This window comes from Sceloporus occidentalis, unplaced genomic scaffold, assembly GCF_023333645.1.
Source record: "Sceloporus occidentalis isolate IW3139 unplaced genomic scaffold, rSceOcc1.0.p SCAF_73, whole genome shotgun sequence".
NCBI lineage: Eukaryota > Metazoa > Chordata > Lepidosauria > Squamata > Phrynosomatidae > Sceloporus > Sceloporus occidentalis.
This window is the reverse complement of record NW_028317053.1, coordinates 4206697-4233147: the sequence shown is the minus strand read 5'-3', so window position 1 is coordinate 4233147 and position 26451 is coordinate 4206697. Positions and strand designations below refer to the sequence as shown.

Genomic DNA, 26451 nt, shown 5'->3' with positions numbered 1-26451 from the left:
GAGTTGTAGTCCAGCACCTGTACCTATTTCTTTTTAATTGCTACAAAATATACTTGCTTTTCTTCTGGCATACTCCCAGTGAATCCAAATTTAACCTGTTCATTTATCCCAAATATGTGGCAACTGTTGTTTTTTTCAATTAAATTTTTTTTTCAAAGCAAATATCCAAAATATTCCATTTTCAGAAGGATCACAAATCCATGTACATCCTTACTCACATTTCAAAACTAATTACAGACCAAGCAGAAACAATTATCTTTTCATGCTACCTGTAAGCCTTCCTTTCACATAGTCTTCACAGTTTAATAGTAAATTAATATTACAAGTTATTAAAGCATTCCCACTCACTTTTCTCTCTGAATGTGCATCTACACTGTAGAAATAATATAATTTAATATCACTTTAAATGCTGTAGCTCCAACCTATGGAAGCCTGGGATTTGAAGTTTTACAAGGTATTTAGTCTTCTCTGCCAAAGAGTGTTGGTGCCTCACCAAACTACAAACCCCAAGATTCTGTAGAATGCAGCCATGGCAGTTAAAAGTGGTGTCAAACTGCAACATTTTTAGTGTAGGTGCATCCTTAATTTTAATAGATTTATTTGCTTCAGATTGAAGTATATTATTCAACTCTTAATTGTAAATGTGATATTTGTACTTGACTGAAAGATTTCCACCCACAAACTTTTCACTGAAAAACGTAGGTAACTGCTGGACTGCATCCATGCACCGTTATCCCATTTAACGCCAGTATCTGTTTCTCTGGGGCGAAAGAGAATGGAGTCAGATCCCACTTCCATCAAGTGATCCATACTGTGAGATTTCACATGTTCCATAAAATGAAGAAATCACTGATGGGACAAAACATGCAGATCCCACTGCTGCGTGCCAGGATATGGTAACTAGGGCTTTGCCTTTTATTGTTTCGCTTCAATACAATCAGATGAGGTGTATAAATTGAATAGTATAAGCCTGAGGTGTATAAATTGAATAGTATATTCCAACTTTATATATTAACACATGGAAATATTTCATGTTTTCTATGTGGTGTATAGAGAAAATTAATGTACCCTCACTTTAATTTTATGAAGGACAATCCTATATGTGCCTATTTACAGCGCTCACTCCAGGTCATTAGTATAGGACTGTAATCGGAGCTTGCAAACCAATATCTGCGTAAGTCCAAATTACCTTTACAGGACTTTTCAGCAAATACACATATGACTTCAGTCTTGATATGCATTTTTAGAACTACTGTAAACCATGGAGAAATATAAATGTGGCAAGATTCTGCTGAACTGTCTTATTAGTCTAAATTGTCAGTTTAACAATAATGGACCATCTTCTCAGTTAGACTATAGCTAGTAGAGATAGTATGTTTACAATTTATGGCAATCCTAAAGCGAACATATGGTCTTCTTGGCAACATTTGTTCAGAAAGGTTTATCTTTGCTTCTCTTTGAGGCTGAGAGAATGTGACTCATCTAAGGTCACCCAGTGGGTTTCCACAGTAGAGCAGGGATTTGAACCATGTGCTCCAAGAGCTGTAGTCCAATGCTAAAACCACTACACCATGCTGGCTCCCAGTATATACTACTATCTAAAATTAATGGGGGGAAAAACAATATTTATGTGAAGAATTCTTTTTCTAAACTTGCAAGCCTGTTTGGTGTTTTTTAAAGGCATAAATACATAAATTAAATATAACTGAGTCTGATTTGTTACCCTTTCAGCTTAGTCAAATTAGGCTACTATGTTTATGAATAGTTTCCTTTATTTATTATTTTCCAAAATGCATAAATGAAAATACCAATATGATAAAAATATCTTAAATGCAGCAGGAAAACATATAAAGAACAAGCATGACTTGCCTATTTTAACTGTTTATGAATCATCTTATTTTCAGTAATTCTGAACTGTAAAATTCTTGAGAATGTGCTCCATAATATATTGTTTGCATTTATTTATGAACCTTATTTTGCTGATACCTTTAGGAAGCATTAAGAACTTTGGAAATAGAAAAGTGAAAGAAATTATTAAAACATTTTCTGTGTCCCCAATAAATTTGTCTAACTGTAAACAGCAGTCATAACCAAAGACTATTTAATTTTCTTTGGATTACAATCAAAATTGGCATTTAGATGTTACACATGTAAGCGTCTTTTTAGATTATTCAAATCATTTTCATTAATATCTTGCAAAATTATTACTCTTGCTTTTGTCTGAGAGGGATTAAATTCAATGGTCATCAAACAACAGAGGTCTATCAGTTCTCTCTGGCAATTCTGTAAACCCTCCTTAAGCTTTGGGAATAGGACAGGATCTTTCCGTAATTGTTTCATTTCAGGTACTGAAAATCCAATCAAACTTGTTAGTATTTCATCAGCAAAATCAACTTCTAGAAAAGCTGTACCATCGGATATTTTTGCTGCAACACTCCAGAAACCATTGCTGCTTGTCAGATTTCCAGTAAGAGTTACTATAAATGCTTTAATTTTTACAGTTGTAATATCCTTGGGCTTGTTACTTAATAACAACGATAAATATGTAAAAGGAGGGGTATCCAAACCAACTGCAAGGCATTTGTTCTTTATTTTGTAGGCCTGTACACACTCAGAAGACTGTTGAGATTCCACATTAATGTCTGTTAATTTGTTGTTAGAGATACTGGAGGACTTTTCATTGCCTTTATTACTTATTATACTTCTGCTTTCCAAGCAGTCATCCAAGTTCTGAGTGCATTTCACATTACGTTTTGTAGAGAAATCTCTTGTACTTTCCGCAAATGCAAACGTTCCTTCTCCAGGTTTTTTTTCTCCAGTAGGCTGATTCTTTATGCTGGTATTTCTGTTCAGATCTTGTCTCTCTTCTTGCTGGATCTCTTCTACTAAAAACAAATCATCATCTAATGGAAAATCATCAAAATCCCCTTGCATATTTTGTTCTTCAGTGAACACTGCAGAGCCTTGTTGCAAGTAGTTTCCAGTGTTGGGAGGAAGAGAATATGTGGTAGAATTTAAACGTGTACTTCTGGTGCAATATCCACTTTCAACAGGTGCTTCACTGATCATTAATTCATTATTTTCCTCAAGACTTGCCAGAAGCTCTTCATCAGAAGGACCCAGACCTTGGCTAATTTCATCAATAGGTTGTGGAATCACACGTTCTCCATTATTTGACACAACACCATTAGGACTGTTTTCATCCCCTTCTCCAAGTAGCCTAGTAAGAATTCTTTCCTTAGCATTTTCTTCTATAAGATTATCCACTTTACCTCCCAGCAATCTCACATTTTCTGGTTTAAGCAGGAGAACACCTAAACGATATACAACATTCCCTTGTATCATAACTTTTGTACCTGGAGGGAGATCACAGTGGAGAACAGGAACAGAATGATATTCCATACCTTGAATGTGATGTACACCATCAGTCAGTTGCAACATTAACATTCGAGAAGGCTTTGCCTCCCAGGATCTCACAATTCTTTCTGTATTAGCAGTGATTTCCTCATTAACAGTATTCTTCCCTCTTAACTTCTGCAACTGAGAATAGGCAGGTTGGCTCACATCAACAAGTGAATCAATCTGTATAGAATAAAAGCCATTCAGTTCTCCTTTTGGATAATTTAAAAGGCAGTCAGGAAGAACAGGATATTCGAGATCTCTGAGATCTGTAAAAAGCCATTGCTCAAAAACCTGCTTATTAAGAGAAGCCTGAGCCAAACTGAAACCACCATTTTCTTGTTGAATCCAGTCAATGCAAGCTTCTAGCCACTGTGCTGGAACCTTCACATGCCAAGTAGAGGAAAGCCAAGTTTCCACTCTTGTTGCAAGACAAGATGTAGTCATTTTCTCTTGTGGTAGAGGGAAGATTTGTAAATGCCCTGAAAATAAATACAATAGCATCTGACTAAGCATAAAAGTATACTTGACATCTTCAGATAAGCTATTGCTTAAAGAAGCTCATAGGAAAAATAAATTGCTCTACAGACTGTTACAAACATTAATTCAAAACTACAATCCAAGTGATAAACTAGCCAAGTAATCTGGCAGTATAGGCTCATATAGGCAAGCTACAGTAGCCTGTAAGGCAGCAACTGAGAGGCAAACTGTTTTTGGCAGCTTCTACAGGCATATGTCAGTTATCAAAGCCTCTGACAAAGAAGCTCCTTTTTACAAAGTCTTTTTAGTGGAGCCCAGATCCACTTCTCGCCTTCTCTCTAGCTAGGTTTTGTTTTGTTTTGTTTTGTTTTTGGAAGAGGAGTTGCAGCATGGGCATTTGGATTGTGAACAAGGCCTTGAGAAAGACAAACACACTGCAGAAAGAAGCATTTGAGGTCACTTTAACTGCCCTGGCTCAATGCTAGGTAATACTGAGAACTGTAGTTTTGTGAGAGATTCAGGTTTCTCTGTCAGAGAGCTCCGGTGGCTTGTATGTAAGCACACAAAATAAACTACACATCCCTGGATTCCCTAGCACTGAGCTGAGGCAGTTAAAGTGATCTCAAACTGGATTATTTCCACAGTGTGTTTTGGACCATGGTGTGTAGTAGCAGCTGTGTGTCTATAGTAAACAGTGCAACAAAGCTTCTCCCTGGGGGAAAAAGGGAGTCTACTCTAAGAGATCCTACTGCAACTTTGTGTGCTTCCATACAAGGGGCAAGGTAAACAGCAGCTGTCTCCAAAATCACTTATTGAGCATGCGTTAGGAGCAAAATGGAGATAAAAGGAGAAAGCAGATTTGCCTGCTCCACTAGTTTTAGGGGCTTGGCTTTATTAGTAGGACTGTGGTTAGCTTTCCCACATTCTCAAGGTATTTATTCTGAAATAGATCCAGGCCCTTCAGTGAAACCAGCCTCAATGATATGCAGATCAGAGTCTGAAGGTGTGTTGTGGAAATCACATGCAAAAAACAAACAATAACAGGCAAACAAATTGTGAAAAGGAGCAAAACACTGAAGAGGTTGAGAAACGCTTCTAACAACGCCATGCATTTCCAGAATTCTTCTGGGCACTCCTTCATATGAGACACTGCAAAAATTTACCTGAAAAGCATATATTAAGCAGGAGAAGCACAAAAAATAAATATAGGGAGAATAGGAGGAGCTTTTTCCATTCTGGAAATTGTAGGGGCCTTGCTTCCCTTCCCAACCCCCTTTCCTCTGGGCAGGCATCTTGTTTTGCGAAATAGCGACATTTAATCGACCAAGATCCAAAACACACTGCAGAAATCATCCAATGTGAGACTGCTTTAACTGCCCTGGCTCAATGCTAGGCAATAGCCCAAGATATGTAGCCTTCTCTGTCAGAGAGCTCTGGTGCCACAATAAACTACAGTTCCCACAATTCCCTAGCACTGAGGCAGGGGAATTAAAGTGGTCTACAACTGGATTATTTCTGCAGTGTGTTTTGGACTTAAATTGCAGGATTTCTCTGTCAGAGGTTGGAGGAAGAAAGCGGAAACCTTTTCTCAACTGAAATCTTGGTTGTTGTGTGCCTTCAAGTCGTTTATGACTTATGGAGGGTTGTTGTTGTTGTTTTGGCAAGTTTCTTCAGAGGAGCTTTGACATTGCCATTCTGAGGCTGAGAGAGTGTGACTTGCCCAAGGCCTGTTAAGCAGAAGCAAAAAAGAATCCACACACCATAAGAAACAAAAGCCCAAAACACACTGAAGAAATAATCCAGTTTGAGACCGCTTTAACTGCCCTGGCTCAATGCTAAGGAACTCTGGGAACTGTAGTTTTGTGAGATGTTTAGCCTCCTCTGGTATCACAATAAACTACAATTCCCAGGATTCCCTAGCACTGAGCCAAAGTGGATTGTTTCTGCAGTGTGTTTTGGACCAAAGCTACCCTAATAAAGAAGCAGCCTTAAACGTCAACTAATGTTAAAATCATTTTGTAGCCTTTGCTTTATGAGGAAATCGCACAGGGCTCCCCTCGAGCTCAACCCTGCTCCCCATTATTATTATTATGATGAGGGGAGCCTAAGCCTTTCCCGCCCTCCCACCATTCCGCATTAGGGGGGTTCTGGGTTCAAATCCTGCTCCCAACCTCGGCGCGTGTGGCGCTTGCTTCCCTGGCGCCTACCAGCCTCCTCTCCTGTCCTCTCCTCTCCTCTCCCGCCTAGTCCTCCCTCGGCTTTCGTTTTAAGCGCCAAGGCGGGCGGGACTAAATAAATACATGACTTTTGAAAAAGAGGCCTGAAGCGAAGGCGGCGGGGCCAGGCTCGCGAGAAGTCGGGCAGGGAGGGAGGGAGGGAGGTGGCTGGCGAGGGGCGGCGAGGCGGAGCTTCCGATCCCCGGGCGCCATCTTCCCTTCCCTCTCCTCTTTCTCCTCCTGACGGAGACGGCTCGAGGTCAGTTTTGTTCTCCTTCAAGCCCTCAGCCCCGCCGCCCCCCGCTTCCCAAGAACCACAACGAACTCGACGGCCGCCATCTTTTATTGTATTGTAGTGCTTTTTATCGTTATCCTCATCGCTAGAGCTAGTGAGTACCGAGGTCGGTCTGTGTGTGAGAGAGAGAGAGATGGGGCTGCGGAGGAGGGAGGGAGGGAGGGAGCGCTGAGGGAGCCAGGCGCGCCTTGCAGCAACTGCCTCCTTCCTCTTCGGTGGCAGAGAGAGAAAGGGGCCTGCTTTGCCACGGAGGGCGGGGTTTCAGGGAGAGAGAGAGAGACGGACGGGTGGGGCAGCCAATGGGAGCGCGGCGGGGAGGACGGGGAGCCAATAGGAGCGGGGCGGTGGCGGCGGCGGCGGCGTTGGGTGCGCGCGCCGGATAGAGCGAGAGAGGGACAGGGCCCGTTCTCCTCCGCTCTCGTCGTCCCTCATTTCCCGAAGAGGCGGACTCGGGCGGCGTCGGGGGAAGTAAGTGCGCCGTAAGGGCTTTAAAAGGGGCCTCCTTTTTCGTTGAAGGAAGAGGAGGGGGCTTGGGAGCAGGCTGCGACCGTTAGGCCGGGGACGCTTCGAACGGGGGTGCGCGGAAGTATTATACACACACAGGCTCATAGATAGATAGATAGATAGACATCCCTCTATGCACGTGTATATCATCTTCTCACACATATTACATAGAGATATGTGTGTGTATATATATATGTAATACTTGTGCATCTATAGACACATAAACATGACCTACAGATACTGCTCTATCTTTGGAGGCCCTTAGGCAGAGGCTGGGGTGCTTTGAGGGAGAGTCCCTGCATGGCAGAAGAAGGGGCTGGACTGGGCCAGGGACCTTTCGGGGTCTCTTCCAGCTCCGCCAGTCTGTGATAGCTATCTATATATCTTTACATATACAGCATACACACACAGAGATAGATAGATATATACTACATGCATACATACATCTGCGCAGGCATCTATCTCTCTCTATCTATCTATCTCTCTGTGTGTGTTTGAGTGGCGTTGTGTCCTGGGAGGCCTCCTTGTGTTGGATGTGTTAAATCCTCGGGGCTCCCTCTTCGCCCAGGCAGGAAACGGTCCGTTGGCGCAGGCATCATGGCGGACGAGGGAGGGAGAGAGGCGTTTCCTGCCCTTCGTGGGCCCCAGGAAGCTTCCCCTTCCTCCCTCCCTCCCTCCCTGCCTTCTCCTCCTCTTCCTCCGGCCGCGCTCTTTTGTGTCTCGGAGCCCGTGGCGGCGGGAGAGAGGGAGGGAAGGAAGGAAGGGGGCGCCCCATCTTGCTGCTCGTGCTCCGCGTGGCGGTGCTCCTCCTCCTCCTCCTCCTTCCGCTCGTGACCGCCATTACAGAGCCCCAGCTGCTCTCCCAGCCGCCGCCATTTTTGGGTCCTCTCCTTCCTTCCGTCAGGCGGGTCGCCTTACGCAACTGGGGGCCTCCTCTGGCCCCCTCCCTCCCTCCCTCCCTCGTTAACGGCTGCAATCCGTCAGTCGCTGCTGTTAAGGACCGCGCCGCCGTTGAGAGCAGGCTCTTGCCATGGCTTAGTGGTTCTCAGCCGACGACCCTTCCTTAGGGGCCGCCCAAGACTGTCGGGAAGCACGCGCTTGAATTGCACTCAACGGACAGGGTTCTAGGGTTGGCGGGTATTAAAGGGCCATGAAAGCCTTAGCAAGGAAGGAAGGAAGACTGGGAACCACGGAGTCAGCCCTGTCTGCACTTGGGCGGGCCTTTGTGTTATAGCAGTTGTGGCAATAATAATAATAATAATAATAGTAATAGTAACAACCTTATTGTGACGCGCCTTGGGCTCCTTCAAGAAGGAAGGCGGGATAGAAACTACATAAAGAAATTTAACTGAACAGGCCACACTTTGCCCACCTTTCAGCCTCTGCTGTCTGCAGCCCTTTTTGGTAAAGCAGTGTCAAAATAATAGTAACAATAATCATTATTATTATTATTATAATTCATGGGCCATGCTTTGCCCACATGGAGCCAGGATTCAAAACCGACGCTTGTGCCTTGGGCGCTGCTGCCTTTATGGAGCAGCCGTTGCTCCCCTCCGTTGCTAACAACATTGTAAAGAGCAGGCTTCTTCAGGGTGGATCGTGGTGGTTGTGTATGTATATCTATGTGGTGGTGGGGGGTGGTTGAATTGCACAAAGATGGAAGGGAGAAGGATTAAGGTTAGGTTTTTTCCCAGCAGTCAGAAGCTTGCTGAAGATGGAAATGAAGCCACTTCTGCTATAGGTCCAAAACGCACTGCAGAAATAATCCAGTTTGGGACCTCTTTAACTGCCCTGGCTCAGTGCTAGGGAATCCTGGGAATTATAGTTTGTTGTGGCACCAGAGGTCTCACATAGAGAAGGCTAAATGTCTTACAAGACTACAGTTCCCAGAAGCCCCTAGCATTCAGCCAGGACAGCTAAAGCAGACGCAGACTGTATTGTTTTTGAGGTGTGTTTTGGCCATAGCTAGCTAATTATCACACTGTATTTTAAACCTTTGTTGTAAGCACTTAACGCAAGACTGCAAAATGCTTCATGTAATTGTGTAGTTGTCTGGGGTTAGGATGGATTCTTGTCCTGTTGCAAGAGGTAAAAATAGGGCTGCATTTTTAAAAATAGATACAGAAAGTGTGTTTTGGGGGGGTACAAATTAGAAGATCGTCAGAGTAAATGAAATGGTAAAGTTTACACAGTGACCTTAGTTGGCTGCAGAGCTAACCAGATGTAGAAACTAGCATTCATGTGGGAAACCAAAGTAGTGCGTTCATTTTTTCCCTTAATATAAAGAAGTGACATGTTCAGAATGAAAGAGATTCATTTAATTAAGGAGTTAGTTAAAATAGACATTCAATGCTGGTTTTAAATGGCATATGTCCTGGGGTTGCATTTCAGAGAAAAGTTGGCTATTTGAGGGGATAGAAATATACATGTTGATAAATGTTTGCTTGTCTAAACTTGATCTAATCGTGTAAAAGAGCAAGACCAATACTTAATGTACGTTGCTTTTCATAGGCTGTCTGATCTTTGATCCCGCCCAGAACATTTAAGGTTTGCTTGGAGCAAAGCTATATAATATTGGTAAGTGTTGTAAACCCAACATTCCCCTGCTGCTCTTCACTTACTTAACAAAGGTGCCCAGTTTGTGGTTGAAGCTCTTCAGTTGTATTTATTATTTGACAGGTTTTACCTACAAGTCTTAGAATAATGGAGACTGAACAGCAAGAGGAGACTTTTACTAATACAGAAACTAATGGTAAGTTTTAGAGTATACTGTATAATGTAAATTAGACCTGTAATGGGCTATACTAATGTATGTAGAACTTGACCATGACATTCATTAGTGCTTCAAAATGTAGTCATTGGTCTAATAAAAACTTGATTTGTCAGCTGTGCATCCTATACTTTCTGTAAAACATTGTTACTTGGCAGATGTGTGCATATCGAATAAAAATCCATTCACTGTAATGCAATGCAGACATCTTCCCTTTGCCCTTAATCTGCTTCAGAGGGGTTTCCAGTTTTGTAGGGCAGATTTGCAAGCTGCATCAGGCGAGGGGAAATGGATTCTACCAGCAGTGCATTTTTACTGGTGGAGAAAAGAGAATGCTACCACCATTGAATTTTCATTATCCTCATTTTGAAATGTTTTAATTTTTTTAAAAAATGGAAACACTTGAATCTCAGAGCGTTATGGAGTTCAGAATGTTTATAATTTGTGATTTGATAGATGGTAAGACCTTTATAAATTATAATAATAACCATATAGTGCGGATTCTTTGTGGTTTCTGTGAAATCTAACAAATGAGGTTTGATACTGGTTGGGTAGCAGTTGACACAAATGACATTACTGCTGTTAATAAATTTTAAAAATACAGTTTAGCTAGTAAGTAGTTGTGGCTTCCTCTCAGTAAACATGGGCAATAAGATTCTTGAGATCCATTGAATGTTCCTTGAAGTGCTTTACTAAAACTAATGTGTAGATTTTCCTTATAAATCTTGTTTGAGTAGTAATGACTTGTGCTTGAACTGGCTTGGCTTAAAGATTAAATACTGGATTTTCATTCTCAGTTATTAGTTGCTTCACGTATGTCATTTAATGAAAGTATCTGTGATCTTCTGCTTGAAAAAACAACACTCTTGTTTTCATTATTTTTACCCACAATATTAGGCAAACGGCCAGCTGAAGATATTGAAGAAGAACAGGCCTTCAAAAGGTCTAGGAACACTGATGAAATGGTGGAACTGCGCATTCTGCTTCAGAGCAAAGTATGTTTCATTTTTGGTCAATATATATTTCAAATTCTGTATATACTATTTTGTTTAATTTGGCTATTTACGTTGAACTTTGTATAAGCAATTTAAGAGTGTTGGTGGTTATAGTGGGAGAAACAAAACTGCTTCAGGAGGTCCAAATATGGGGACATGATATGGGTTTTCTATGGAGGAAAGCTGAATTGGAATCTTTACCAGAAATATTTTAGGTGCCTTGAATAAAATATGGTCTGATTTAGCCTGTTGGTTTACTTTGTCTTTACAGTACTAAAGAACATTCTGATATTTCAGCACTCCATAAGTATCTGAATTGAAACATCAGAGTTGAACTAGAACAGGGGATTTATGTTAAGGTTCCCTCTTGACCATGCGGCCTGTTGGGGGACCTTCTTGCCTTATAAAAGTTAACATTGGAAGATGTTCAGAATTTTAATGATCAGTGAACTCTTGCACAGTAAACATTTTTTATTTACAAATTTTCCACAAAATTATTATTACAAAGCCCAAGATTTCGTATCAGGAGTCAGGCGTAAATGTTGTACATTTTGAATTAAATAATTGAATCAAATAATTGAGCATAAGCTTTTGATTTTTTTTTTTAAATATTGGTTGCCCTGTTGACCTCTAGAATTAAAAACTTTTCTAAGTGATAACTCTGCAGTTCTGGGAGGCAGCTCTTTATTGGCCTACAGACAGTCTAGGTAACTACTCAGTTGCAACAGGATACATATAACGTGGATGGCAATTTAGAAACAAGACCTTGCCACAAGCCCAGATGCTAACTGTGCCCCCACAACTTCTCTGGGAGCAGTATTACAGGGGCCAGTAATAGCATTCACAACATCAGAGGTACACTTACTTAGCTTCCTCCAATATCATGTATGCCATCCTATGCCAGGAGCGCCCCTCTATATTGGACAGATAGGACCATTTCTATGACAGAGGATTAATGAACATAAATTTGGCATTAGAAATGGCAGTACCTAAAAATCAGTTGTAGAACATTTCCTGGGCAAACAGTAAGTTGTTTACTGGTTGCTGTCCTCGAACAAGGAAATTACAAAGCAAGACTAGAAAGAGAAACTGCTGAATTGAATTATCTTCACAAATTGCAGTCCACTAGCAGAGGTATGAACATAGACAATGGCTTTTATATATTTAATACATAAAGAGTCATCAGTCCTGCGCGTATAACAAAAGGAATCTTCTTGGAGAAACTGACTTTTAGTAAGAAGATTTATACTTTTCATACATCAACACTAACTAACTACTATAAAGAAGACTTGTATCACCTTATTCAGCCTTTGAAAATGTAGGACAAAGGTCATGGTTTGTATTTTTCTGACTCCTGGTACATTGTGTCCCACTCCCATAACTCTGTAAATATGCTTTATACCTGAGCATTGATTATCACTCTGTACTGCATTTAAAGACATGGGATTGTAGCCACAAAAGTTCATGCTAAAATAAAAACCAATTAGTCGTAAAGGTGCTGCCACGGTTATTTTCTTATTTTTCTCTTCCTCCCATCTCCCTCCTTTTTATGCTGCAAGAGACTGTCACGACTACTACTTTGAAAATTGCAGACTGCTGATGTTTTAAGGCACCAGAATAAAACACTAAACTTGCAAAGCTGTCAAATTTAGTGCAATAGATTTAATTCATTGCCCCTTCTATTTTGGTTGATTGTATTTGAGAAACTAATCTAACTTTCTACTATTTTAGAATGCTGGAGCAGTGATTGGCAAAGGTGGCAAAAATATTAAGGCGCTTCGTACAGACGTGAGTATTTACAAGTTAAACACCATTTTGCAGAACCTGACGTTTTAGGCAGATTGTATACTTCTAGCAACTGTGGAAATTTTATTTGCACCTCTTTTGTTTAAAAAAATAAGTTCAGATGTCAGGCTATTCCGTTCATTTGATATATATAGTTTTTAATTTTTTAAAAATGGAACAAGTCATGAGAAAATATTCCTTTCCCTGATTTTACAGAATCACTACACTAAATAGGATTTTCTGTTAACTTGCGCTTCTGGAGAACTTAAATTTCCTGTATAATGCAGTTTCTGAATTGCAGATGATCATGGAATGATCCTTGTTTTAAAAAGTCTCTCTTTAGGCAGTGTTCCAACTGACATAATTTTGTGTATGGGAGCAGAGCATTGTAAATGAATTGTAACCTGGAAGGAATTCTCAGTAAACATGACTTTAAAGATTTTTACTTTTTATAGTGGGTTGACTCTTGTGAATAGACACGTATTAGTTGTGCTCCATAGTTCAACACTATGCTTCTTAAAAAGCCATTTCTTTATTGTGTATAATTTTCAGTATTTTAAAGTAGTAGTGATACTGGTATTTAATAAAATATTTGGCGATATATCATTTCACATTGTGTTTGATATTTTCATGATACTGTAAAATAAACTCGTGCAGAATGTTACAATTGTCAACTTTAATTACTAGATCTGAGGTATAAGGAAGAACCTGGGTAGCAATCACTTGTGTAGTAACAGACCTTTCTGAAGCTAGTGTATTTAAACATTCACCAACCTAAATACAGATTTCATACATATAATTCCTGGATTAGTGGCTTTCCCAGTTTTCCCAGGATTTCAGTAATCTGAATCTACAGATCTTGTGTCTACCCTCATGAGCCAGCCTGCTACTAAACTTTTAATGTTAAAAGTAGTTTAGGCCAAGTAACACATTTTTACAGTCCATAACAGTTAAGCCACTGTCATTGTAGCTATCCGTTGTTGTGTTAGTCTTCAGAACAACTTAAGCTTGTTTCATTGAGAGTAATGAGTATAGTTTGTATTAAATTAAAATTTATTGCTTTTCCCCCTCTTCCCTCTCCTTGTTTTTTTGGCCATATATCTCTCCGTTGCCCATGTACTGGATCGACTTGCCCCTGCGTTGCCCACCATGACGTTGGCCCATCCGCCCCTGAACGCCCATGTGAAAACCCTGGTTGGCTATGCCCAAAAATGTGCTCGTTGCCAAACGGGTGCCTTACTTGACAACTTCTGATTGAATGCCCATGCCCAATGCCAACATCCACGAACGCCAATGACCAATGCAGTACAATGCCAGTGTTTCAGTCCCAGACAGCAGTGGCCCCGAGCGGTATGTCCCAACAGTTTATGCCTCACTGCCTGATTAGAAAGAGAGAAATGTATATTATTACCTGCCTTTTATATAATTAAATAGTATCCCCTTAGACGGTGTATTGTTTTTTTTAAGTTTTCTGTCTTATTTTCCCCATTAAGTCTTATTTTTGTCACTGAACTTTTACGTGAGTTGCCCACCCAACAATCCACTAATTTTATTTCAATGGAAGGAGCACAGCTTCAATTGTTGTATATTTGCTGCATCGTAAATTGTAAATCAGATTGTTTCAAAATACTATCTTGCTCTGCTCTGTCTTTGTGGCCCACCTTGCTCCCCAAGCATTGCCTGTTAATAATTTTTTTCTGATGAAATGCTAACTCCTGGTTCACTCTCCTTCACTTCTCATTTGTGTTGTCTTTTTTTTTTTTATTGTCTTGCATTTGTATTTGTTTCTTGCAGAGCCCATTAGTAATCTAATTTCTAACTGGTCTCATAACCCTATTCCGAATACAATGTTCACTACTTGCATATTCCCATGTCTCTTAGGAGAAGGTGTGCCAGTTTTAACAATGTAATAGTGAGGGTGTCCTAAATTAATGGTAGCGGGGAACATGAGTATTCACTCCTACTTTCAGTTCTTCGTCAATTTCTTGTCCACTTAATCTGCCTCCTTCCAAGAACTTCGTTCTCTATCTCCAAAATCTTATTTTAAACTTTTACCATCTATATTATTGGGCATACAAAGAGGTGCATGTGCTATAACTTCAATAAGCAGGCTTACTTAAATGGGGAGTATTATCTTAAGTTCTACTCAGAGTTGACTTATAATCCATATAATTATGAATACACAACTTACTTTACCTTTTTCCCATCTTGTTTGTGACTTGCGATAATGTGATGTGACAGCATACTGAGCATAAGTGCAGATATTGAAACAATTGGAGAAATTTTGAAGAAAATCATCCCTACTTTAGAGGAGGTAAGAGTTCAGCATATTTGAGATGATTCATCCGAATGTCACTCATAATGAATTCTATTTTGTGCTACTTTTTTTGTCTCTGTGCAAAAATTGTGAGTGGAATCCAGTGAAGGTCTTCTACTAGTGGCACTATCTTCATCACCAAAACTGAGAAGGATACAGTTCCCCATACTGTACATGCACTTGATCAGGGGTTGGCAATTGCAAACAGGGTTGAGCCATTTTTTCCTTTCTGATGGGCTGAACCACCACGTTTCTGTATCAAGGGGCATTATGTCATTTTGCTATTTTTTGTTTGGGGAGATTAGAGGGGTAGGTGAGCAAACTTGCCCGTTACGGTAGTTTTTGAAGATTGGGTGTGACTTCATTCCAGCAGCTGATGAAAGACCCTCGCTCTTCCCAACTGCCATTACTCTGACCTCTGAGTAGAAAAAGAACAGCAGCCAGCACCTACTGGACTTAATGCCTTCCCCACTTCCATCCCCTTTTCCTTCTGTTTTGTGTCTTACATTGCAAGCCTGAGGGTGGTAGGGATTTGTCAAGTTAGCCATTTGTAAACTGCTTGGGGACTATTTGGCTGAAGGGCAGGGTATAAATGAAATAAATATGTTTTGTGTGCATAATCAAATTACATAATAACTTTAAATTCAATGTAAGATATAGGAAGCTTCATGATAAGAACTCAGAATCATAGAGAGCATTATTGTCTGTCCTGGCCCCAGGATTTCACAAAGTGGACTTATATTTTAGGTTAATCTGAAATTCATGTAGTCACCATAAATTGACAGGCAACCTGAAGGCACATACAGTCGGCCCTTCTTGTACACGGATTTTTTATACACGGATTCAAGCATACACGGTTTGAAAATATTCCAGAAAAGTATCAATTTACCTTGATTTTCCATTTTTATAAGGGACACCATTTTGCTATGTCATATTTAATGGGACTTGAGCATACACGGATTTTGTTATACACGGGGGATCTTGGAACCAAACCCCAGCGTATAACAAGGGTCCACTGTATATACACATACACACAAGAAAGATTTTCCACTTTGAACATCTGATTCTGCATCTTTCACGTCTGCTTGAAAAATTTCTTGAAGTCAGAAACATTTTATTATGAATACTATGCAGGTTAAGGGAATGTTTCCCTTTGATAACTCTTGGATCAGTGTTTGCACAGTTCTTTGAATCATGGTATACTATATCTTTAAAGAACTGAATTTGGATTTAATGTGTGATAAATGTTGATTAGAGATCAGCAAAAGTAGCAGCATATAATAGTATTACTAATATGGATTAACAGTAGAAATTACTATATTATCATGGTTTAAATGGGTACTAATTGAAGAAAATTTTTCTCTTACTCTTTTCTCCCCAAATTTGCCCAGTACCAGCATTACAAAGGAAGTGACTTTGACTGTGAGTTACGATTGTTGATTCATCAGAGTCTGGCTGGAGGAATAATTGGTGTCAAGGGTGCTAAAATCAAAGAACTCAGAGAGGTAACATTTTTGTTCTTTTGATATTTATCATATTTAGTATTTTATTTGTATGTCACCTTTCTCCCAGAGCAGGGACCCAAGGCAGCTCCCAAAACCTAACTATTTAAAAAACAGTTAACCCACACATTAAAAATATAAAATCATTTAAAATCATACGGAAGTTTAAAAAAAATAAAATACATGTTTCAGTCAGAAGCTCCCATTTACCCATTAAAAGTCGGTTTAAAGAAAAAGGTCTTTGCCTGCTGCCAAAGGAAATCGGGAAGGGGGAGGCCAGCCTAGACTCTTGCGAAAAGGAGTTCCAGAGGATGGAGCAGCCACTGAGAAGATTCTCTCATGTCCTCATAATGCATGCATGGTGAGACTGAGAAAATCTTCCCTTGTAAATCTTTCAGATAATCTGCACCTAAGCCATATAGGTCTTCATAGGTCATGTCCAGCATAACATTAGGTAGCTAGAAAATACATTCTCTGAAAATCTGATCAGGCACAGTGTCATTTAAATATGGAAATATTATCAGTCCTTAATTGTATATTGAGTGATGAGAATATAAATGAGTTGAGGTGAAATATAAATAAAAACTTTAAGAACCCCAAATAGTGGGTGGTTTACTTGGAAATGCACATTTTCCTTCCAGTGAAAGAAAAAGGAGAAGAATATCGTTTTTTGTTTTGATCTTGCTCTATTTCTTTTAGTTCTAGTTACTAAAGGGGCAGGGGATTCAAACAATATTTATGTAATGTATATGTAAACACTACATTTTCTTCCATAGCTGAAGCAGTCATTTTTAAATTTATTAAGGCGATTTATCTTTTCTTTGGGAAACTGGGAAAGTTTAAACAGAACTGACAGGTTCCCGATTCTATTTATTTTTAGGGTCAATAAATAAGTGGAATGCAGGCAGCCTAATTTGAATGTATAGCACTGTAAAACGTTCTGCAGGATATTCCTTTAAAAAAGATCATCTCCTTCGCTCAAGGCTCATTCTTACAACCCATATTAGCTCCCCCAGTTTCTAATGACTGGGCCTCCTATGGCTTAGTGAAAATTTACAAGCAACAAGGCAGCTTTTGATTTGCAACAAATCAACTTAACACAGCTTTAGAGCCCATGAATCAGTTTATGACATTGTTGACAGGAGGATGTCTGTCACCCAAATTTGTAGAGCTCGTTTTTTTATAGATGCAAGTGTAACTCTTTCTGAAAAGTCAGGAGAGTGAACATTAGTCAAGGGGAACAGTAGGGAAGCTGTGACTAAAGAGGTACTCTTGGAATTCTTGTGAGATACTACAGGCGGCCCTTCTTATACATGGATTTTTTAATACACGGATTCAAGCATACACGGTTTGAAAATGTTCCAAAAAAGTGTAAATTTACCTTGATTTTCCAGTTTTTATAAGGGACACCATTTTGCTATGTCATTATATTTAATGGGACTTGAGCATACATGGATTTTGTTATACATGGGGAATCTTGGAACCAAACCCCAGCGTATAACAAGGGTCCACTGTATATTCAAAACGATTAATAAAACAAGAGCCAATTTAAAGGTGTTTTAAAACAAAATAGTACATTTCAGTACTTAGGCACTTATAAATCATGTATACATGTAGCTTGGAGTTATCGTGGTTAGGGAAGTCATTGGAAAAATTGGCCATCAACATAGAAGAAAAAATGCTAATGATAGCATTCTTTCAAATCATTGAAAGCTAGAAAACAATTGTGGCAGTCATGTGGCTTTTGAGGCATTGTTAGCTTACAAGTCCCTTTAGCTTAGATGATAGGCCACTCATGAAGAATATGGGAGACATTATGTGCTAGTTGTCATTAAAAAAAAAAGTGGCCGAGTAGAGTTCTGAGGCGCCCTTGTTACGTGCTAGGGGTTGGAAGAGGGCACTCCACCCACATGTGCCTCAACCCTAGCACGTGACGATGGCGTAACTGTACAGATGGGCGCTGCCATTGTTACGTATGCGTCATGGGGCAATTATGATGTTGCGAGTGCCACTTTTTGCGGCTTCTTTTTCCTCCACAGGGAAGTCCCGTGATCTGGAAGTTGCGATTCCCCGCAGAGCAAAACTAGGCGCTGGCAGACGGCCCTTTTGGGGCGGTCTGTACCGGGCCACAGATGCCTTGACATACAATTTCATTTTAAAGACGGGTTGGGAAGTGGGATTAACTTTCATCTTCTCTGCCTCCATGGGAGATATTGGAAAGGGCTTAATTGAATTATTCAGAATATCCTCATCAACCTAATTGAATAATTCACAGTATTCTTTAGGATATTCTGCTTTGTACTAACTACCTACCTCACTGGAGGAACGTTGTTCTTCCCCATGACAGCCTGTGCGGTTCTACAGTGGTATACATTCTTTCCCATAGCCTTAATATCTGTAAGATCCTGCTGACAGATCCTTCAGAGTTTTGAGATGAGTGAATGATACCAGTTCTGTTGTTCTGTCCTAAAATTACTCTGGATAAGAATAAATAAATAGAAAGACATCCATACAATTTGAACCTAATTATTATGGGTGGCCCTAGAAGTAATGACATAGACTGTTTTAGCATGGGTTCTTGCTACTTCCAGATTTACAGCTTGTGATGGTCCAACCAAGTCTTTGGTATCTAGCTGAGGTTATGATGCAGCACATGATCAGTTCCCTTTCAGTTTTACACTAGTTATACCACTTCCTGAGGTTGAATGACTCCTGAATCTTATCTCTTAAGAAGCTACCTGTGTGTTTCTATCTGCTTAACTTTGCCTCTTATTCATCATGAAAATCTTAACAGATAGTGTTTTAAATAACTTTAAACTTAGTTACTGGTTAAAGCTCATTTTGAATCAGTCATCTCTGTGTGTAACTTTTTTCACAGAACACTCAAACCACCATTAAACTCTTCCAAGAATGTTGTCCTCATTCTTCTGACAGAGTGGTGCTAATTGGTGGAAAGCCTGATAGAGTTGTGGAATGCATCAAAATAATACTGGATCTTATATCAGAGGTAATGTAATCCAAAAAATATTAAATTCTTTAAATTTTCCAGGTGGTCCTTTTTGTGTGGATACAGTAATGTTCATACTGTTAGCAGCATTTTCTAGAGTACTAACACAATTTGAGGGAAACTTGCATTGTTACAGAGAACCAATGCATATTGCCTTTAGATTTGGATATGCAAAGATGTGTATATTCAGATAGATTTTTAAGAGGATTTCTTTACTGAAGCAAGTGTTACTTGGTTGATACTGTTTAATTTTATTTTTAGGTTTAACTCAAAATTTTGTGTTTTATCTCAACTTAACTGTTAGCTACTTTGAATGCTATTTTTAAGGCACAGTTGGTATAAATTTTAACAAAGCCAGTTTTGTCTTTTACATTGGGATGATAATGTTCAAATTACTAACTTTGATTTTTTTTGTTTCGTATTAGTCACCAATCAAAGGACGTGCACAGCCCTATGATCCCAATTTTTATGATGAAACATATGATTATGGTGGATTTACAATGATGTTTGATGACAGAAGGGGACGTCCTGTAGGCTTCCCAATGCGTGGCAGGGGGGGCTTTGATCGAATGCCTCCAGGTCGTGGTCGTCCCATGCCTCCACGAAGAGATTATGATGATATGAGCCCTCGCAGAGGACCACCTCCCCCTCCTCCAGGCCGTGGTGGTAGAGGTGGTAGCAGAGCTCGCAATCTTCCTCTTCCTCCCCCTCCTCCTCCTCGAGGCGGGTGAGTAAACTTCATGAGTACTTCCCTTATTAATATTTTCTTAGAGCAGTATTGAATTGCGTAGTTTTCAGCAATAAGGTGTAGACTACTGGAGGAGAGAATGCAAACGTTCTAAATAGTAGGATTGTGTTTTGTGAGTTTGAAGTGAGATATGATGAATTTTTAAAATGCATTTTATGGTCAGGCTATTTTTCTTTTGATATAAATTAGAGGTAACTGTATGTTCCATATACAACATTAGTATGCTTTTTTATCTCACAACTTTATTTAGAGAAAGTTGCATTTCCCTTGAAACATGGATGATGTACAGAGTTTTGGATGGGCTATGTAAAAATTTCAGTTCAGTATAAATGCATACTCTGAATATATAATTTGCTTTCTTAAGGGATCTTATGTCTTATGATCGAAGAGGCAGACCTGGTGACCGTTACGATGGCATGGTAAGTTTTTTTCAGTAGGAGAAATTTGACTGCACAAATACACTTTTCCTGTTAAAGGGACAAAAATTCCTCTTTAGATGTCTTAAAACTACAGTCCCTTATTGGATATAAATGCCCTTGTTCAATATTTTGGAGAGTCCTACATATATTATTTTGGTGCTATTGTAGCCTTTTATTTGTTAAGAGACTTCGTATGTAGAAGAGTAGATACTGGGGTATGCATTTCATTTTTCTTTTTGCTGAATCGCTATGAAGAGATCAAAATTTTGCTTTTGTGGAGGGATGCTACTACTTGCAACATGTAAAGCAATAAAGTTGCAAATAGTTGGTCCCAGATTAGTTGGAATACTCTGAAGACAAAATTAGTTTTTAGTGAGCATTATTCTCATGACCAACTACTAACATAGTCATTCTGGAACAGAAAGTTGGATAAACATCAAGCATAAGCACTGTGATCTTAAGCATTATCTTGACTTCTGCTGTAAGGCTGGTTTTAATTCATTTATCTCTTTAGGAATGAGGACCGGCTCATCAAATTCTCTTTCAGTGACAGGGACAAAACTTTTTGAGATGATGAAAATTTAGTGAAGCTTGTGTTGTCCGTTTTATAAAGCAGTCAACCCTGAACTTCAAATGTGTTTGCAATTTATTTGAAGTCCATTGCTTCAGAAATCCAGTGTATTCTTCAGTCACTTGGTTGATGAAAAAACTAAAGTGTTGAATCAAGAGTTTTGTTCTTACTCATGGTAGCATGACCTGAGCAGAGTTTGGCTCAGAGGGTGCATGCAAGTGGGATAAGAGAAGAAGTGATTTTATCATTTTCCTCTGTCCCAATGACATTTCACTTGTCTTGGACAAAACTGGCTGTGTAGAATGACAAGTTCAGCCAAAATACCCTAAAGACACAAGATCCTGTCTGACCTTGGAAGCTAAACAAGGTCAGCCCTGGTTGTTGCTTGGATGGGGCTCTCAGCCAACACAATATTCTGTAACAGAAGAAGAAACTTAGTAATTTCTGCCTAAGAATACCCTGTGGCATTCATGGGGTTGCCATAAGTTGACAATTTAAAAGTACGTAGGTGAGGTGTGTGCCAAGACGGAAGACGAAATGACTCAGTGTTGTGTTCAGTCTAAAGAGAATGTATGTGGACAGTAAAGAGTAGGCTAGATTGAAACCTTTGGAAATTGCACTTACAGAGCAGGGAGAACAGGCATTCTTGGAATCTGCAAGTATTTTAAAATTAGGGTTTGTGTGGTCTGTGTCAGATATGAAATTTAGTATAATTCAGGCACCACAGGTGTCAATTGTGTGCAGCCCAATTGGTTCTACTGCATAAGGCAGGAGTTAGGCAAGTCACAAGACTTTCCGTTTATGCTTAATTTATTATAGGAAGGGAGCGAGAAACCAGAATGCATGCTTTGGACTTCAGAATAACAAAGCAAAAGGTGACACATCTGTGAATTGCTTATCACCCCCTACTTCTAAGGGAGTGCACAAGCAGACAGCATTTTGGCTTATTGTGGCATGTAAATTTGATCTATGATTTATCTGCAGTTTCTCTCTCATGGTTGTAATCTGGGTATGTGGGTGCATGAATGTTTCTGGGTTACTTACACATCTGCTTGAAGATAGTGACTGGCTCAAAATGTCCCCCCTCCCTTCCTTTCTTTGTAATGTACTCTATTTGGCAAGATGATGCAGTGTCATGTCAATGCTTGTGATGACATAGAAACACCAGAGATGGTGAGTACATTTTCTGTTTTTTTAAAGTCACATTTAATTTGTTACTGCTTTTTTAAAAGAGAGTCTACATGCTTTTCTTAGCTTTTCATGCAAAGGGACAGGAAATAAATTAGTTTTGTTCAAATGTTGCAGATAACCAAAAATTGGCATTGGTATGGAAGGCAAGAGTTGCTGAAGTGTGGCTTCCAGGTTTTGTTGGACTGCAAGTCCCATTAGTCTTACCAGCATAGCTAATGCTGAATGCTCATAGTTGCAATCCAACTATATTTTGAGGGCGACAAGTTAGGTAACCCTACATCTGATAATTGTGTTGATATGTAAACACATATATTTTATTATTTGATACATAAATGTATATTTTGTTGAGACAAAGGTAAAGTGCTCACTAAATAGGGGCTCTACAGGATTGCTCATCTGATTAGTATGGAAACATGCCTTGCGTTCTGCCCATTGCAGAATGCCAGTGCATTTTATTTTATATGAAGATTGATTTATTTAAATATGCAAAGCATTCTTTGAGTTAATGTTTGTTGAAATACAGCCACATAGAGTTCCAGGTTTAGAAAACTAAAATACTCACTTTCTATATTCTGTTTAAATTATGTTTGCACAGGCTTGTTTCAGTGCTCAATTTTGAAAGAGGGGTGTGTGTGTGTGTGTGTGTGTGTGTGTGTGTGTGTATGCGCACAAATGTGTAGACTCGCATATGCATGCTTACATAACTTTCTTTGTATGGATTGGCTGGTATTTCTATTTAGCTTAATGGGCATGCATTATAACAGTTGTGTAAGAGTTGGTAGTATGTGCACTTAATATCTCCCCCTTTCTGTGTGATTGTCAGAATATTAATACACGTTCAATAGTAGCAGCAGGTCAACCAGTGTTGTGGGCTGTGCACTAACTGGTAATTGCTGATGCTGGCATTCTGAAATTTATGACTGCTAGCTTTGATTTCATAGTTAATAACTTATTTGTCATTTAACGCCATTCAAAAGTTCTTGAAAAATCTCTGCTTTGTGGTAGTGCTTTCAAGCCTCTGGAGCCCCCAAGGAATTCTACAGTGTTCTGGGAATTTTGTAAAAGAACTTATTCTGTATTCTGCCATAATGTCAGGTTTGTCAGATAGAAAGCATTCGAAACAAGCCCTCCCTTTTGAGATCTTAAAAATTCTATGTATGTAAACCTGTAGTTTTAAAGCAGAAGTCAAATATTTTCCAACTATCTAGAATACTTGAGTTACTTAGGTTGGTTAATACTCAGTTCTGACATAGAAGATAAGACTTTTTTCTTTTTTCTTTTTTTAAATAGTTCGAGGGTGGATCAGGATATGGTAAGATTTCATACCTATTTATTGTACAATTTTTTTTGTTTTATTCATTAAAAGAACTAGATGCATCTCTTTTAAAATAGACTATTCTTACGCAGGGGGTCGTGGCTCTTATGGTGATCTCGGCGGACCCATCATTACCACACAAGTAACAATACCCAAAGATGTAAGTATATACATTAACTTCTCTTTAGTTATAAAGAGTATAATTACAGCGCTCTAGAAATAAAGTTTAATAATAATAATAATAATGATAATAATAATTTAGCCAAAATCTTTTCAAATAAATTTTTAGAAATAGTTTTTCATATTAGTTCAGGGAGTCAGACCTATTCTCCAAGTTCATAGATTAGGTTTGCATTTTAATTTTGATTATAAAAGTTGCAATTTTTCATTCTTGCCACTACCTCCACTTCTTAAAGAATATATTAACCAGGTTGGCTGTCTTATTTGTCATACTGTAATTATTTGGACTGAGGTATGTAGCTTGTTAGTGTATTAGAATAATGAATTTATGAGCTGTGGCTAAAATGATCTTTCTTTTCAGTTGGCTGGTTCTATTATCGGAAAAGGAGGTCAGAGGATTAAACAGATACGCCATGAATCAGGAGCTTCAATCAAAATTGATGAACCCTTAGAGGGTTCGGAAGATCGGATAATAACTATTACAGGCACACAGGACCAGATTCAAAATGCACAGTATTTACTGCAAAACAGGCAAGTTTTCACCCTACTGCATCTGTTACCTACATGCATATGTAATGTTTCTTTGTACATGTCTTTAAAGAGAATGTTTGCTTTTAAAAAGAACACGTTATATAGTTATACTAACTTCTGCACTTGGTAGCATGCTTTTTCTCTTCTATTCTCCATTCTTACTCAATGAAGACACCCTCAAAACTAATCATGCTGGAAATGATCTTAACCAAGCAGTCCTCCTTTCTGTGGTGAAAACTGCTGCAAAATATAAAAAATAAAACAAAATAAAAATCGACTTGTAATCTATTACATAGAGCCTGTAGAAAATGTAGAAGATTTCAGTGGATGTTGGTCTAGTTCTGTGTGGAAGACTAGTGATTTTGTTGTTTTTAGATAACTAAATCGACAACAAATCGCAGTCTGCCATATGGCACAGGCCATGCCTCTACAGGACAAGTTCAAATCTATTGTTGCTGTTAATGCAGCATTTCACACCTACTGGCGTTGTTTTCTTTTCTGCCATGTATAACAGCTATAGATATTTACTTGCTTTATCTTGTTTAACAAAAACTGCCTAGAAAGCATATTACAATGTATAACTTTAATTCTGAACTGTAGATAGCTACTAATGATAAATTGTTGAATTTAACCAATATGTATTGTCTAATTTTTATTAAATTTGTAAATGTATTTTTAAATATTGATTCAAGATGTTTGTTCAACCATTCTAATATATGCCTTTTTTTTCTTTTTCCTTATAGTGTGAAGCAGTATGCAGATGTTGAAGGATTCTAATGCAAGATATTTTTTCTTTTTTATAGTGTGAAGCAGTATTCTGGAAAGTTTTTCTAAGACTAGTGAAGAACTGAAGGAGTCCTGCATCTTTTTTTTTTCTTAAATCTGCTTCTGTTTAAAAAGCCAACATTCCTCTGCTTCATAGGTGTTCTGCATTTGAGGTGTAGTGAATTTTTTGCTGTCACCAGATGTAACGTTTTAGTTCTTTACATATAGTTGGTTGGGAGTAGGGTGGCTTACAAAACTAACATTGGTATTTTGAAACAGCAGCAGAGAAGGTGGATTTTATTTTTGTTCTATGTTGGTTGTAAACTGTAATGTTTTTTCTGTCACTTGTGAGCCATCTGCTTTTATACCTTTTTTTGGTTTGAAGAGGGGAAGGAGTACTGATAGGCCACTTATCCCAGCATCCATTCAAAGTAGTGTGCAGAATGTAATACCCTTTTGTAAGATGTTTTATGATTTTAAAAATAAATTTAGTGAACCAATTATTGCAGTCATTTCTTTATGCACATTTTGTTAGCTATAAAATAACACCTTCAACATCTTTCACTGAGTTTGGCTTTTTCCCCCCCTTATACCAGAGAAGCAGAATACCCCATTTCCGTGTTTTGGCAATTTTTAGAGGAATATTGATAGTAAACATGCTGACTCCAAACTTTTGGTATATCTGAAGAAAATATAACGAATGGTTTTTTTCTTGGTTACTCCAAATGTATGCCCCTAATATTGTACTGCAACATGTTGGTTTGAATAAAAATCTTGCAAAACTTTGTCAATGAATAGCAAGTAACTGTAGAGAATATCAGAAGTTTAGTGATTTCTATCCTTGGCAATCCTGCCCATATCCAACTGTAACCTGTTAAATATGTTTCCATTGTATAAAGGCTTGGATGAAATAATTGTATCTCCTTTCTGTTTTATTTGCATAGGAACTCTGTGTGCAAAATCAAAAGAACCTCTTGATGTTTCATGTACAATTTGAGCATTTGTATTGATAGTTTACCAGTTCATTTCTCTTCTTGAATAAACATTGTAATAACGTCCAACTGGATGGAACAAATCCAGTTTTCAACGTTGGCTCATGTTCTAATTCTCTGCAATTTTTCAGTACTTTAGGTTCACAACAAATCACAAGCTAAACCAAAGTCGTCCATCACTCAGAAGCTGTGTGAAAACGTTTCCCAAATGCAGCAAGCGCAACACATGTTCATAGAGCCTCTTAGAAAACGTTGTATGCCTTCAAGTCCCTTCTGACTTGGGGCAACGGCACTAAGGTTCATCACAGGGTTTTCTTGGCAGAATTTGTTCAGAGGGGATTTGCCCTTAACTACTGACGCTGAGTGTGGCTTGTCCAATGTCACCCAGTGGGCTTCCATGGCCCTGCAGGGATTTGAACCCTGGTCTCCCAGTGTCCTAGTCCAACACTACACCCTACTGGATCTCCAA

General features: G+C 39.0%; 2 protein-coding genes across 6 annotated transcripts; one reads left to right on the top strand and one right to left on the bottom strand.

The window, feature by feature from the left end:
• Positions 1-1950: 1950 nt before the first annotated feature.
• RMI1 (RecQ mediated genome instability 1) lies at positions 1951-6318 on the bottom strand. Its single transcript, XM_089494590.1, has 2 exons — positions 6051-6318; positions 1951-3881 (listed from the first exon to the last, which is right to left on the bottom strand). Exon 2 carries the CDS (start codon positions 3844-3846, stop codon positions 2143-2145), a length of 1704 nt encoding a protein of 567 aa, XP_089350716.1. The 5' UTR covers positions 3847-3881; positions 6051-6318; the 3' UTR covers positions 1951-2142.
• On the top strand, positions 6286-26082 carry HNRNPK (heterogeneous nuclear ribonucleoprotein K). Of its 5 annotated transcripts, none has more exons than XM_089494594.1 (16): positions 6286-6354; positions 9406-9471; positions 9574-9646; positions 10562-10659; positions 12391-12447; positions 13751-13794; positions 14686-14758; positions 16153-16266; positions 19142-19270; positions 19696-19997; positions 20383-20437; positions 22131-22181; positions 23490-23511; positions 23592-23674; positions 24056-24225; positions 24969-26082. In XM_089494594.1, the coding sequence occupies exons 3-16, from the start codon at positions 9598-9600 to the stop codon at positions 25000-25002; spliced, it is 1281 nt and encodes a 426-aa protein (XP_089350720.1). In that variant the 5' UTR covers positions 6286-6354; positions 9406-9471; positions 9574-9597; the 3' UTR covers positions 25003-26082. The 5 variants fall into 5 exon arrangements, with proteins under 5 accessions (XP_089350720.1, XP_089350719.1, XP_089350721.1 ...); XM_089494593.1 differs by lacking the exon at positions 6286-6354 and adding an exon at positions 6379-6484; XM_089494595.1 differs by lacking the exon at positions 6286-6354 and adding an exon at positions 6752-6858 and having other exon boundaries at positions 25029-26082.
• The last annotated feature ends 369 nt before the right edge of the window (positions 26083-26451 follow it).